The 13631-nt window shown below is 33.7% G+C and overlaps 1 protein-coding gene across 2 annotated transcripts; it reads right to left on the bottom strand.

Annotated features, from left to right (window-relative positions):
• Positions 1-3088: 3088 nt before the first annotated feature.
• LOC107839171 (DEAD-box ATP-dependent RNA helicase 8) lies at positions 3089-13209 on the bottom strand. Of its 2 annotated transcripts, XR_001665056.2 has the most exons (11): positions 12583-13190; positions 10793-10853; positions 9504-9738; positions 7084-7322; positions 6277-6528; positions 6008-6188; positions 5220-5308; positions 5052-5125; positions 4847-4958; positions 4489-4601; positions 3089-3822 (listed from the first exon to the last, which is right to left on the bottom strand). XR_001665056.2 is itself a non-coding variant. In XM_016682557.2 (10 exons), exons 1-9 carry the CDS (start codon positions 12852-12854, stop codon positions 4880-4882), a joined length of 1482 nt encoding a protein of 493 aa, XP_016538043.2. In that variant the 5' UTR covers positions 12855-13209; the 3' UTR covers positions 3089-3822; positions 4847-4879. The 2 variants fall into 2 exon arrangements, 1 of the variants encoding a protein (XP_016538043.2); XM_016682557.2 differs by lacking the exon at positions 4489-4601 and having other exon boundaries at positions 12583-13209.
• Between the last annotated feature and the right edge of the window lie 422 nt (positions 13210-13631).

Raw genomic sequence — 13631 nt, 5'->3', positions numbered from 1 at the left:
AACAAAATTATTATATCAATTATACTAACTCTTAATTTCTCCTAACAACATTTAGTTCAAACTTGAAGAATTTTGTAAATTAAAACACATTATGTAGGATTTTTGGTTGCAACTAAAATTTGATTTTTTTTTTTCATGTTAGTTACTATTATTTCTATTTTATGAATATTTTCGTATTGGTTAAACCGAAAATCGAACTGTCAAGGACTAAAAACCGATAAAAAATATCTTATTGGTTTGGTTATTGGTTTAGCATATTTAAAAATCAAAAATCAATAAACCGAACCGATAATATATAAAATCGAACCGACCGATACACACCTGTATTTGTATTCATTTTATCCTTGTTATTAAAGATTATTCACTATTCAGTGCATATTTAAAGCAACAAATTAATTATATTCAAAGAGTTGTATGACAAAATTACCTTTATTATTTATTGTTTTTTAATCTATGTATGTCAAGTTAATAATGGACAAATATTATTAAATGAAGGAATAATAAATAACAATAATTTCGTCAAATCATCCTCTACTTAATGAGCTTCTTAAGGGGCTTATAAATAAAAAATGTGACATGTATTTAGGGATGGAGGGAGTTTTAATACTATTAAAAATTCTTTATTTAGTCCACACGGATACATAATATTCTTTCGGATAAATCACTTAATTTTATACGAATACATCATATTTTTCGAATATATCACTTAATTATACGCAAATGTATCATATTCTTTCGAATATATCACCTAATCTTGTACGAATGCGTCATATTCTTCTATGATGCGTTCGAACTTTTAAATAAAATTAGAAATTTGTATAATTATTCTAAAAAATTAAAATTTTAAATGATTATAATAAGTAAAGTAGGTATATGATGTAATAAAGGAAGCATCTCTTTCTCGTGATAGGTCAGAAATGAGTCCCCCTCCTAAGTGCTAACGCAGCAATTTAGTTCCATTTTTATGTAAATGTACATTATATTATGCTCATTAAATAAATTTGAGTTTACCACTTAACTATAAGTAGGAAAATATTTTTCATTATATTTTATTAAAATAAATTATTTAAGAAATGAGGATGAAGATTTTTCTGTTGGGAGTAGAAAAAACAAGTTTTGTAGATTGAATTTTAAAGTTATTGCTTCATCTTCACCCTTCAAAGCCCTCACCTTTTGATAATCTCGCTCTCGCCTTCATAGAGTTTTTTAAATATTTATATTATATTTAATGACTGTCTTACGCGAAGAATAGATATTACTTCCTTCCCTCGTTTTAAAAAAAATGATCTATTTTAATTTAGCTTAAAATTTATAAAAATAAAAAAATTATATCTTATGATATTAAATTAATGTTAAATCAAATGTATTAACATATTTTTTAATCATGTGATTTTAAATATATCACGTAAAAAATTAAAATTAAAATAGTGACAAACAGAAACGGGTCATTTTTAAAAAACGGACTAAAACAAAAGTTAGATTTCTTTTGAAAATGGAGCGAGTACTTATTTTTAACAGCTTTTTAGAGAACTTAAACATGTAAAATTTGTCACCTGAAACACTTTCTATACCTCAATAAATACTAAAGTAATGACAAAAATTGATTACAATTGAAATTTGAGTGATTTAATTCGAATGTTTGAAACATTGCAAAAAGTAATAGAGAAATAAATACTAGCTTCAACCGTTTTATAATGTAGCATAAAGGAAGAAAAGACTATCACAAAACTGAAATATAGGGAGTTGTGTTATGGGAAGAAATATGTAACTAAGTAGCCGTTTGCCATGAAAACTAAAAAAATTTGGAGTTGGAGTTGAAATTGTGTTTGACCATATTTTTTTTAAATTTTTTTTTTTGACTTTTCAAAAAACTTTTTTAAATATGATTTTATGCCCTAACTTTTTTAAACTATCAAAATCACCCAACTAAAATTTACCTTCTAATGGAAAAAACACACAATTAACCACTATTATAAAAATAATTACATATGCATGGTCATATTTAATGAATTTCAATTATGACATATATAATATTTACATTAATAGCCGTTTTCTTATATTTGAAAATTTTAAATCTGAATGTTATATTAACAGATCACTGCTTCTAGTTTTTAGTTAACAAATATTATCTTTTAAACAAATTTATTTTTTAAGAAATTTATTTAATTTATTTCCTTCATTTTTCGTTCCTAAAAAATAGGAAATGATGAGTTGTTCTTAAATTTTAGCGTGCCACTAATTTATTTCTTGAATTTTCTTATAAATGAAAGATTTTACTGTGTGTGAATAAATTATTTCTACGTTAAACATGCTTTGCATATTTATGGTATATTATATCATATACCATAAATATATAAATATGCTTAGTATGTTTCTTTATATTTTGTACTTTTATATATGTGTGTATATGATATATACATGGTATAAACTTCATATATTACATACTTTGTTTATTTATATTATAAATATTCTTAGTATGTTTCTTAATACTTTATATATTTATATATGTGTGTATATGATATATACATGATATAAACTTTATATATAACATACTTTGTATATTTCTATTATAAATATAATATTTTATATATTTATGGATATAAATATAAATTAGCAGTAAAATAATATCTTCAATAAGAGAGAAAATTAAATAAGAAATAAAAATAATGATAGGAGAGAAAAAGAGATATATATTAATTAGGATAGCATTAAGTTTGAAATTATAATTACCTCATTCTTTAAAACTAATACATGTACTATTGAAAAAGTAATGTTATAAGAAAAGTTTTATGTAAAAATTTAAAAGATTAGGGTTATATGTAACAATAATAAAAGTTGAAAAATTGTGAAAACAACAAAAACCTGTTTTCCCTTTTCAGAAAAGTTTTCCGAAATTATTTTTTGAATTTTCATAGCCAAACACCACAATTTTCAACTCCTAAAAAATTTTCCGAAAAAAAGAAAAAAATTTCCATGACCAAACGAGCCCTAAATGTTCGTATTCATATAGTATTAAAAATCAAATAATACCTTGATAATTAATTTAGTACCGATACTATATAACATATTTAAGTTTACTCAAGTAATATAAAGTTTAAACTCAAAACAATTGTATGAAAAATAGTTTTCAACATTCTCTAAAAAAAATGACGGAATTTTGCAGCCAAACTAAATGCTGTGGAGATCCCCCAACTTTTTTGGCAACAAAATATCCACCTTTTTAAGGTGTCACAACAAAACAGTATCCACCACGACAAGAGACAAAGACAATGCGCTACCATAGGATCATACTCTCTTCAAAATCAGCCAAACTGACTACTACACCCAGGAAGAAAGCAAAAAGAAACATCTGACTACTACACCCAGGAAGAAAGCAAAAAGAAACATTGTCAATACAGAAAAAGCTATAAAAGGAAAAGGAAGTCCCTCATCTCACAATCAATTCAACCAAACTCTTTTCCATCACTTAAGATGTTCCATTATATCCGTAAGCACCACTTCTTCACGGCAATGCCCGCACACTGAACCCATGTGCACGGCATACACAGATCCAAACAACGGCCAAATCTCTCACAGTTCCCAACAGACATACAGAGCCAAGGAAACAACTACAAATGGCAAATACTAAATAATCCAGATGCCCAACAAAAGACAAGCCATTTACTGAGGACTGATTTGAGTGTTCAACATGTACCACCTGATTCTTTAGTCATTAGAAGCCCGAATCTAATATGCACTTTGTTGTTCCGCAACCATGAACCTGCCAAGTCTTCTCTTTTAAACTCAAGAGTGCACACCTTCAGAAAGTGAAATCTGGCATCTCTGCAAGAAAGTATGTGCTCAAAAAAAATTATTTATTCTACTACTTGTTTTGAAGGTAAAAGGGAAGTGCACTTGTCAAAACAAGCTTAATAAGATAACTCAAAACAAGAAGTTAAGAAAGACTTAACATGATGTTGTCTTTTTCCATTCAAGAACTTTAGATGTTTAACATTACATAAACTTCTTTTTGAGTAATCGTGGTGTCCGGGCCAGCTTGCACGCACCTCGATTAATTCCACGGGATACCTGCCACCTCCCACCAACAACAGGTACCAAGTAACTCTGTCCACCAACACTAGAACAGATGGGAAGAAATCACCTAGTGTTTGTCTAGGTTGAGAATTGAACCCGGGCCCTCACGGTGCTCAACCCAGCTTCCTTGAACCACTAGGCCACACTCTTGGGTGCAACATTACATAAACTAAATGATTCTATTTCATACCCTTTTTGTTTTGCCAACCTTTCTAATACTTTCCAGTGTCATTTTTACAGCACTCAACTTATTAGAAAAATAACACCTTCAGAATCGAACTTCCCAAACAGCAGAGTTAAAAATAAGCCAGCACTTCGTCATGAATAGACCGATCAAGCGCTGAAAAGCTTATATTGGTCAAGGTAAAGAAGACTAATAAAGAAAATGTTTATCTGATGAACTAAACGTGTTACCTATCAAATGAGCAAACCCGCATCATTCAGAAAAACAAGAGGGAGCTTTTAGTCGCAAAGTGCGAGAAACACACAGTAATCCTCCTACTCCCAACTTCCAGTATGGAGTAATACTACACATCAAATGAGAGAGAGTAATTTTTTGTAAGAAGAAGCACCCGAATAAGAAAGTAATATTCCGAATATCAGCTAACTGCCTTCAATACAAATAATAAAAACTACCCGAGATTAATGGGCAACTAAAACTAACAAAGAGATATATAACTGACTGGACTGCACAAAAGAAAATTCTCTGGAAAGCTGTATCCAGTAACTTAACAAACTGCATACACAAAACATCTTTATTCTAATCACTTACCCACTGGCAGCACCATCAACCGCAGCTAACTGATCACTGGCAATATATAGCTTGATCTATATGTGGAGGAATTTGCTTGATCTCTGTTCCTAGTTCTTGTTCAATTCTGTACCTGCCAGTCAGATAGATACAATCAGTATCATCAGAAACCAGCACATGGAAACTAAATGATAGCATAAAAGAGATGAACATAATTAATGCATACAGATTGAAGCGATCCTCATAAGTAACCAGGCTAACAGCTAAACCAAGGTGTCCAAATCTCCCTGACCGTCCTACCTGCAAAAAAACAACAAAAAAAAATTATCAATGAGAAAATAGCACAAACAGATAGATAAGTCAATACGCAAGATCAAAGGTCTGTAGTGCATACCCTGTGCAAGTACGTTTCTGAGTTCTTTGGGAAATCAAAATTGATAACAACGTTGACAGCTTGAATATCTATTCCTCTAGTAAACAAATCTGTCCCATAATGAAAGAAAACAAGGCTACTAAACAATCAACAAAATAGACATCATAACAAAATAGACATCATATCACATGAATACAAGCTGATCATGGTAAAAGAACAAGAATCAATGAGATTAGGCATGCATCAAGAAAGATAAAGTCAAAATTCATAATCTAAGACCAATGTGAGAATCATTCATTACAAAATAAAACAATAAATGGCGTACCATTTAATATAGCTCAACAACACCAAGAATATCGCGACATGAAATAGATATCAGTAAAGCCACATATTCCAGCAAGGAAATGCATAAATTCCAAGTAGCATCTAGTTTGATCCCCACAGTCATCCCACAACCAAAACACAACCCAAAGAGGTGGAAATTTCACCCGATCAACACAAACTAAAAAGATGCAACCACATATAGCACTGTGTTTGGTAAGATAATAAGTGCATGCAATCTGATCCAACAATGGGGCACTTGCAACCAAACAAGTTACACCACAATACACCCGGCATCAATATTTCTCATGATATTTGCCTCTGTAAGAACATCTTATGAAGAGAAAACTGTATATAAGCCGCACCTTTCAAAGCACTATTATGTACTTAGAAGTATAAATGAATAACAATGAATTCTGAAGTTCATATTGAACATGTGAACACATAAATAATTAACCATGCCAGATAAACAGATGTATTAATCATACCAGTACAAACAAGGTTCCTGCAGGCACCATTACGGAAGTCATGAAACACCCTGTTCCTATGATCTTGAAGCATCTTAGCATGAATGTAGAAGCATGAAAAGCCTAGCTCAGTGATTTTCTTGGCAAGAAGTTCCACACGATTTACAGAGTTGCAAAATATAATTGATTGGTTAATTTGAAGCTGCACCGGTAAAACAGATAGAAACAGGTTAGCATGTGCACATTCCACCAATTTTAACACCTATATTCCATAGTAAAACTAGGACTACCTTTGAGAAGAGAGTGTTAAGGCAGTGAACCTTCTGCCTTTCTTCAACAAAAGCATAAAATTGTGTAATACCCTTGAGTGTAAGTTCATCCATGAGGTTGATAACATATGGCTTGCGCAGATGTCTATCTCTAAAGTCCTTGACAGTAACAGGGAATGTTGCAGAAAACATCAAAATCTGGCGATTTGCAGGTAAGAAATGGATCAGCTGCTCAATGGAAGGTTGGAATTCTGGTGAAAGAAGCTTATCAGCCTGAAGGACAAAAGTAAACACAATTAGAATTACAATTCCATATGGTGTCTTGAAAACAACAAACAAACAACAACATAACCAGTATATTCCCACCAAGTGGGATCTAGGGAGGGTAAGTGTACGCAGTCCATACCACTACCTCAGAGGTGAGACAGAGAGGTTGTTTCCGATAGACAACCGGCTATATGGTGTCTTGCCATGAAGGAAAAAAAAAGAGGGTGATAATGTATTGAATTCCAATGAAATCATGTAAGGTAGTCATAGACTCATGGTAAATTTTGTTCTCGGCATGTAAGAAACTTGCATTAAGACTTGTAGGTTGGAGGTAGAATCATAAGTAAACTAGCCCAAAGCAATGCTGGTTTCTAAACATCAAAAATGAAACCGAGTGCCTCAGAGATCCTGAATTGATTAAAACTTCACCTATATTGCACTCTATAGCTAATAAGGTATCAAAGAATTTAAACATTTTGTCATCGGCTTTAACATTCAAACATCTCTTCAGAAGATAACGGGGCATTAATAATCTGTTTTATTTACTCAAGAAAGGATTACCTCATCCATGACAAGCATGGAGCAATCTTTCAAAATGCACACCCCCTTTTTTGCAAGGTCAAGAATTCTTCCAGGAGTTCCAACAAGTAAATGAACTGGCTGATAGAGTCTCATGATGTCGTCCTTTAAGCTAGTCCCTCCAGTGGTAACCATGACTTCAATTTTTAGGTGCTTCCCGAGTTCTTTACAAACCTGAGATGTTTGGAGGGCCAATTCTCGAGTTGGGACGAGAATAACAACTGCATATGGAGGCACCGACCAACAGTTAGAAACAAACTAAAACAGAGCAAAGTATAATTGCACAACTAGGGTAAATACTACACATTTTCCTCTTAATTTGCAGGGATGCTAAATCTATGTTAGAAGTTAGGACCAATTATAAGCTCTATCATTGCACACTGTATCAATAATAGCTTGCACGAAATCAAAATAAAAGCAAGACGTTCAGAGCACGCTATTTCATGTGTATCAACATAGACTATATATGACAGGAAGTGCCGGGAACACATGTTTCTAAGCTAAAACTTGCTATGGCATGTAAGCATTGAGACAATATCAGCCCCAAATTTAAGCTCACAACTGCTGAGCATCAAAGAAAAACTGAACTCAACTAGATTAAACCCAGGTCAACTTCATACTGTATATGATGTGTTTACAAGATCAAATTTTTTCTTCTTTCTGGGAAAAACATTTTTTTTATGAAACTCTGGGAACAAGTATTTTATAAGCATGGGCTTGAATCTAATTCAAATATTATGATATGGAAAAGAAAAATTCCTTCCGATATGGTAATTTAAATTCAGAATATTTATTTGCAAGAACCAAAAGAGATTTCTTGTTAAGGACTTAGGTGATTAAATGTAATATGCCGATATGAAAACCATTACATTGCAATTCCTATAAAAAGAAAGAGGGGATTCCACTTGAGGCGGTGTTGCCAAAGGATATCTGAAGCACGCTTAAGGGGGTATTTGGATCAACTTTTTTAAGTGACTTATAAGCTAAAAGCCAAAAGTTGGAAGCAACTAACCTTTGGCTTTTGGCATTTCTTTTTTGTACTTTTTAAGCCTCAAGTAAGGTGCTAAAAGTACTTTGTGTCTTTGTCAAACACTTTCAAAATTAGAAAGTGCTTAAAAGCCAAAAGCACCTAAAAATAAGCCAATCCACAAACCCTCTAAGCCCTAAAGCTTTGTTGAAGCCAGGTTGTGGCTTTGCCTTGCTCAAGTAACACTTATTGTAGGTACTACGATAAAAAGGTTGTTGGCTCTGTCTTTAAGAGAGCAACAATAGCCAAAAAGAAAATATAGTTCATAAACTAATATAATAAATTGTAAAAAATTGGACTGTTAAAAAGTGTTATGAATATATTTTTATTACTTAGGATGAGAAATTAAAATTTCACCACAAAAAACCAACTCCAAATAATATAGAAAGGCATATTCTCATCTAAATCAGAAATTTAAGGCGGTTTCTAACCTAGATTGATAGAGTACACGGTATATTTCGCTTAATTATGGCTGTTTCAACTCTTTGATCCAACTAGTTACATTTTGTTGCATTACATATTTCATTTTCTCCTTCTAACCTGGCTTTATTTCGTTGTTGTTAGTGTTCTTTCTTTTCTATGGTGTGTATTGTTTTCCTTTTCACACTATCTCATTGTTATTACTACTTTTTTCCTGTTTTCCCTCTTTCAAAGTCTTTTTAAGCAGAGGGTCTATTGGAAATAGTCTCTCTATCTCTATGATGTAGGGGTAAGTTATGCATACACACTACTTTCCCCGTACTCCACTTGTGGGATTACATTGGTATGTTGTTGTTGTTGCTCCTTCTAGCGTGTTGCTTACACTCCTTTTTGGTTATGAAAAAACATATACTCCCTCCCTCCCATTTCATGTGGCAAACTTCCCTTTTTTGTCCTTCCCAAAAAGAATATCGTCTTTTCTTATTTGGTAACTATTTAAAGGCACATTTCCTTTTTTACCCTATTGGTCCCACCTAATTTTAAAAATACTCCTTTTTCTTTTTTTACTTTTCTAAAAAGGACAATTTGGTTAACTTCACAAAGTGTCTACTTATTTCTTAAGTTCTGTCCCGATCAAAGGTGACACTCAAAATGGGACAGAGGGAGTATATTTTATTTTTCCTTGTGCGTTTTCTTTGTAAAAGACCACGTTTTATTTCTAATTTGCACTTAAAGCCCCAACAGACTTTGACCACTATTAATTGAGGGGCCTAAAGGACTTCACGCCTAACTCAACTCCCTTAGTAAAGGAGTTGTGCGCCAGATTATACCAAAGCTTTACTAGCTACTCAATCCATGCTCAACATGAACTGGTATGCAAAGCTTAGTTCACTTGCAGACCTACAAGCACTAGAGAGGTCACAGTATAACTACTATAAAATGCTTAGATAAGAACCTTGAATCGCATTCTTGTCTTGATCAATTTTCTCTAAAGCAGGAATGCAGAAGGCAGCAGTCTTCCCAGTTCCATTTTTGGCCCTAGCCAAAATGTCACTTCCAGTTAGAGCAATTGGAATGCTCTCCTCCTGGATTGGCGATGGTCTCTCAAATCCCTTTTCATAAATTCCCATAAGCAGTTCACGCTTGAGAAAGTAGTCTTCAAATTCATTTCCCTTAGTTGCTGTTACATCCTACAAGAAAAAGTAGCAGCCAAGACAATCAGTAATGCAGAACAAATAACCTCATAAACAACACTACACAATTACAGAAGTTCTAGATCCAGAAAAGAAAAGAAAAAACAATCAGGGAGTAAACAAACCACATCAAGGAAGGACTCACATCTCAACATTCGGCGAGCAAAATATCATACCCTAGAAACTCTATAGTATGCATCAAAATACTGTTAAAATACGTCGAAGATTATAAACATAGACTTAAAATGCAATGCTACACATCAAATGAATGGCCTCATACTCTAGCACTAGTATGAATAATTCACAATGATGATGTGCTAATCCTGGAATAAAATCATGAAATGGAAGTACCAGAGATTCCTAGAGGCGAAGGCTGTTAAAATCATGTAGAAGATTACAAATGTAGATATATGATTACTAATGTAGGCTTACAATGCTACTGCACCATATCATATGGATATAGCATCATCACTTTCTAGCACTTGTTGGAGGAATATGACATCTTCAGCAGCTCTACATAAGCAATGTGTTTTTGTACTTCCAATTAATTGTCAGATCAGCTCGTTCTCCTAATGGATTAAATTAGGCGCAAGAGCACTTACAAGTTCCTCAAGTGCACAACTACAGAGTTACATCAATAATAACATGGGTGAGGAAGGCCAAAGAGGGACAAATGACAGAGATATAAGCCGGAGTGTCAGAATTAAGGGAAAATCTCAGCAAGAGTAACATTAGTCCCTTTGTCACAAAAGATAGCCTACTTCTTCTTTGGTCCATCACATTGGTGATCACTCAAAAGAAAAGAACTTTTTTTACATGCAAGTATTCTATGAAAAGATTTCACGACTCAAGTTTCAAGCTAATAGTTAATGAAATACTAGAAGGACACCTCGTTTCTTACGACATGTGACTTATGATTCATTTCTTTCGCGTGTATGTGAATGAGATAGATAGATGAAAATTGAAATTGAGAAGGAACAGAACAAACATTCTGTAACAAAGAGAATACAATGCAGTGAACCAAACAGACAGAGAACAATTTCCAGTTTACCTCTGTTTTGTATCGAGTATCAGGTAGTGGTGTCTTCAACCCAGCCTTCCAATCTTGTGAACTGTAAAAAGGGGAAAAGGGAAGAAAAGGAATTGATTTATCATTAATCCCACTACGGCTTAAGATATGTTCGACACAATAAATGACATAATTCAAACTCATGATACATGAAACTCAAAAACGTCCCAATTCTATCAATCAAAAATGATAAGCCAATGAAAGTTTTGGGAGAACAAATATCCTCCCTCAAAATATACTGTTTGCTGTTAATAGGAGAAATAAACCTTCCCTTCCCCGTTAAAAGAAAAGGTACTAACACTCCCATTGTCTCCAATACTTCAATTTGGCGTATGTGGACCACAATGTAACAAGAAACTTTTTAGGGACAATATAGGTGAATAAAATTAATTTAAGAGGAAGTAGCATCTAGCAAGTTGGGTAGATTGTTGGTGGTATTATTTGGTGATAATCTTGTTTCTGCTATTGTTTGTTGTTTTGTTACTGACTGTTGTTTGTGACTACCTTTTGTTTCTTGTTCTTATATTATGTCTTTTCCTATGTTGTTTGGTCTTGAGCTGGGGGTCTATTGGAAACAGCCTCTCTACCTCACCTTTGAGGTAGTGGTATAGACTGTATACATACTACCCTCCCCAGACCCCATTTTGAGGGAATATATTGGGTATGTTGTTTTTGTCGTAGTATACAGCAAGCCTATTGCTAAGCTAACATGATCAGATAGCTGGTCGGACAAATACGTATTACTTCATTTAAGAAAACTAGACTTGCCAATATTTTGCATGTTGAAAAACAGCCTCTTTACTAAATGGAATATTTCCTAAACCTCTCAACTAATAAACAAGTAATGCTGTTATTATTATGAGATTTCTGGTCTACTAAGGCTAGTTGAGAAACCAAGAGGCTGAATACTCTAGCTTGAGCTTCGTCATATTCATGGCCAAAGCTTATTTTTTGATAATAAACTATTCAAGATTACCTGCTATACTGGAACAAGATATTGGACCAAACCACAATTTATGTTGATATAGATGAAGAGTCGTGTATGTACACATGATATTGAGGTCACAAGCTTTGATCCTTAAAAGCAGACCGGCTTTGACTCGAACAATCTAAGGAAATGACTCCCACCTCCCCAAACCACAACCACAAACAACCCATCAGAAATCTAGGAGAAAACTGATCAGAGTCTCTTGACATTGTCCTACTAATTAATAATCTTTTCTTCCCATCTATCAACAAGTTCCCTGTATTCCAGCCCACATGATGACATAAACTAGTCTAGGTAAGAAGGTGATTTATAAAAATAAGTCAGCTAGCTTTAAGATCATGACCAGCAGGCACAAAAAACAACAATTCAACCAATATCTCTAACTTGACAGATTTCTTCATTAACCACTTCTGTGCAAACAAGAGCTCTCTAATTCAGTGAAAGTACCAATCATGCCGTAAAGTAATCAAGAAAATAGCTGATATCTGAATCTGAAGCAGAAATCTCGTTCAGCTATAACTTTAAACTCCTCCGATAAATTCTACATTCTACGCATGATACAACAACAAAAACTAGCATCAATCCCAAACTAGTTAGGCACGAGTAGGCGACTAAGTAATCATCCATCCATTCAGTCTATTGGGCTCATTTCACTACAATACTCAGTAATCTGAGTTTTAAGACAAACCAGGGTTCCATCGTACTACAAATTCACTAAATCTCACACTTACTCTATTATTCTATGTATAAATAAGTGAAAATGAAGGGAGCAAAGAAACCCTACCTCTGGTCAACGGCTTCGGACTGTACAGTCTTTTCAACCTCTTCAACGGGAGAATCAGTAGACGGCAACTGGTTTCTTCTAAGCCACTGCTGCTGCGTTAGCTGATTCTGAAAATGCTGCTGCTGCTGCTGCTGCTGATAGGGCGTCGGACCTCTCTGCATATACTGCTGAGGATTTCTGTATTGAAAATTTTGGTTACTATTTGGATGCATACTCCCGCCGCCGCCACGGCCGCCCATGCCTGGCGGTTGAAATCGTGGTCTCTGATTCATCACCAACTACGTATCTCCGAGAAAACTAAAGAATTATCCAAAAAATTATGTAGCTCGGCCAGAATGTACCAACTCCGGCAAGCGACGGTGATTCTCTGAAATGGAAAAAATATGTAACGAAAATTACGCCTAAAAATCGAAGGAAAGGGGGAGGGGGATTCTAGGGCGTGGGGAGAGAAATTTATCGAAGTTAATAGAGAAGTCAATGTATTTATAGCTTTTTCTGAAATGGGCTGATCCATTTGGCATTTTTGGCAATTAAGAGCACCGACTTTTTATTGTAACTGCACAAATAGGACTCTGAGACAGGTGACTATTCGATATTTTCTGAATCTTCAAAATACAAAAAAAGATAAAGATGTGAGTTAGGAAGGATTGGTCAATGAAATATAAATAGAAGACTGAACGTTGATATACTCTAAAATAATATATTTTTGTTGTCACGAGATATATTGGAAGCCTTTGATCATTTGATTGTGTTGATATTTGAAATGGTTGCACTTGACGATAAGATAAACATATTCGTTCTATCAGTAGAAGAAATGACATTGTCTCCACCGAAGAAAATAGCCCCACACACTAGCCAACTGATCATACAACTGAACGTGTCATATTAGAGGTGTCTCTAATCACCACAATGAGGTTGTACGAAAAAAGAGAAAAATCTGAATTCAATTTAGTAGAGTTTATTATCAAAACTCCATACTCTTGTAAAGAAAGAAATAATTACTCATTTTCATTGTTCATTTACTGTTTTTTCTTCAGTTTTATATTTTT

The sequence above is a fragment of the Capsicum annuum genome, chromosome 8 (assembly GCF_002878395.1).
Source record: "Capsicum annuum cultivar UCD-10X-F1 chromosome 8, UCD10Xv1.1, whole genome shotgun sequence".
Taxonomy (NCBI): Eukaryota; Viridiplantae; Streptophyta; class Magnoliopsida; order Solanales; family Solanaceae; genus Capsicum; species Capsicum annuum.
Note: the sequence above shows the minus strand (reverse complement) of the source record. Positions and strands in the feature narration are given on the sequence as shown.

Bases quoted from the DNA above. Each gene is read 5' to 3' on its own strand.
- LOC107839171 (XM_016682557.2), bottom strand. From the start codon at position 12,854: ATGAATCAGAGACCACGATTTCAACCGCCAGGCATGGGCGGCCGTGGC. The intron at 7,323-9,503 runs GTTCTTATCTAA...CTCCATATGCAG, and splicing joins AGACAAGAATGCGATTCAAG to TTGTTATTCTCGTCCCAACT. The intron at 4,959-5,051 runs GTATGCATTAAT...TCTGACTGGCAG, and splicing joins TATGAGGATCGCTTCAATCT to GTACAGAATTGAACAAGAAC.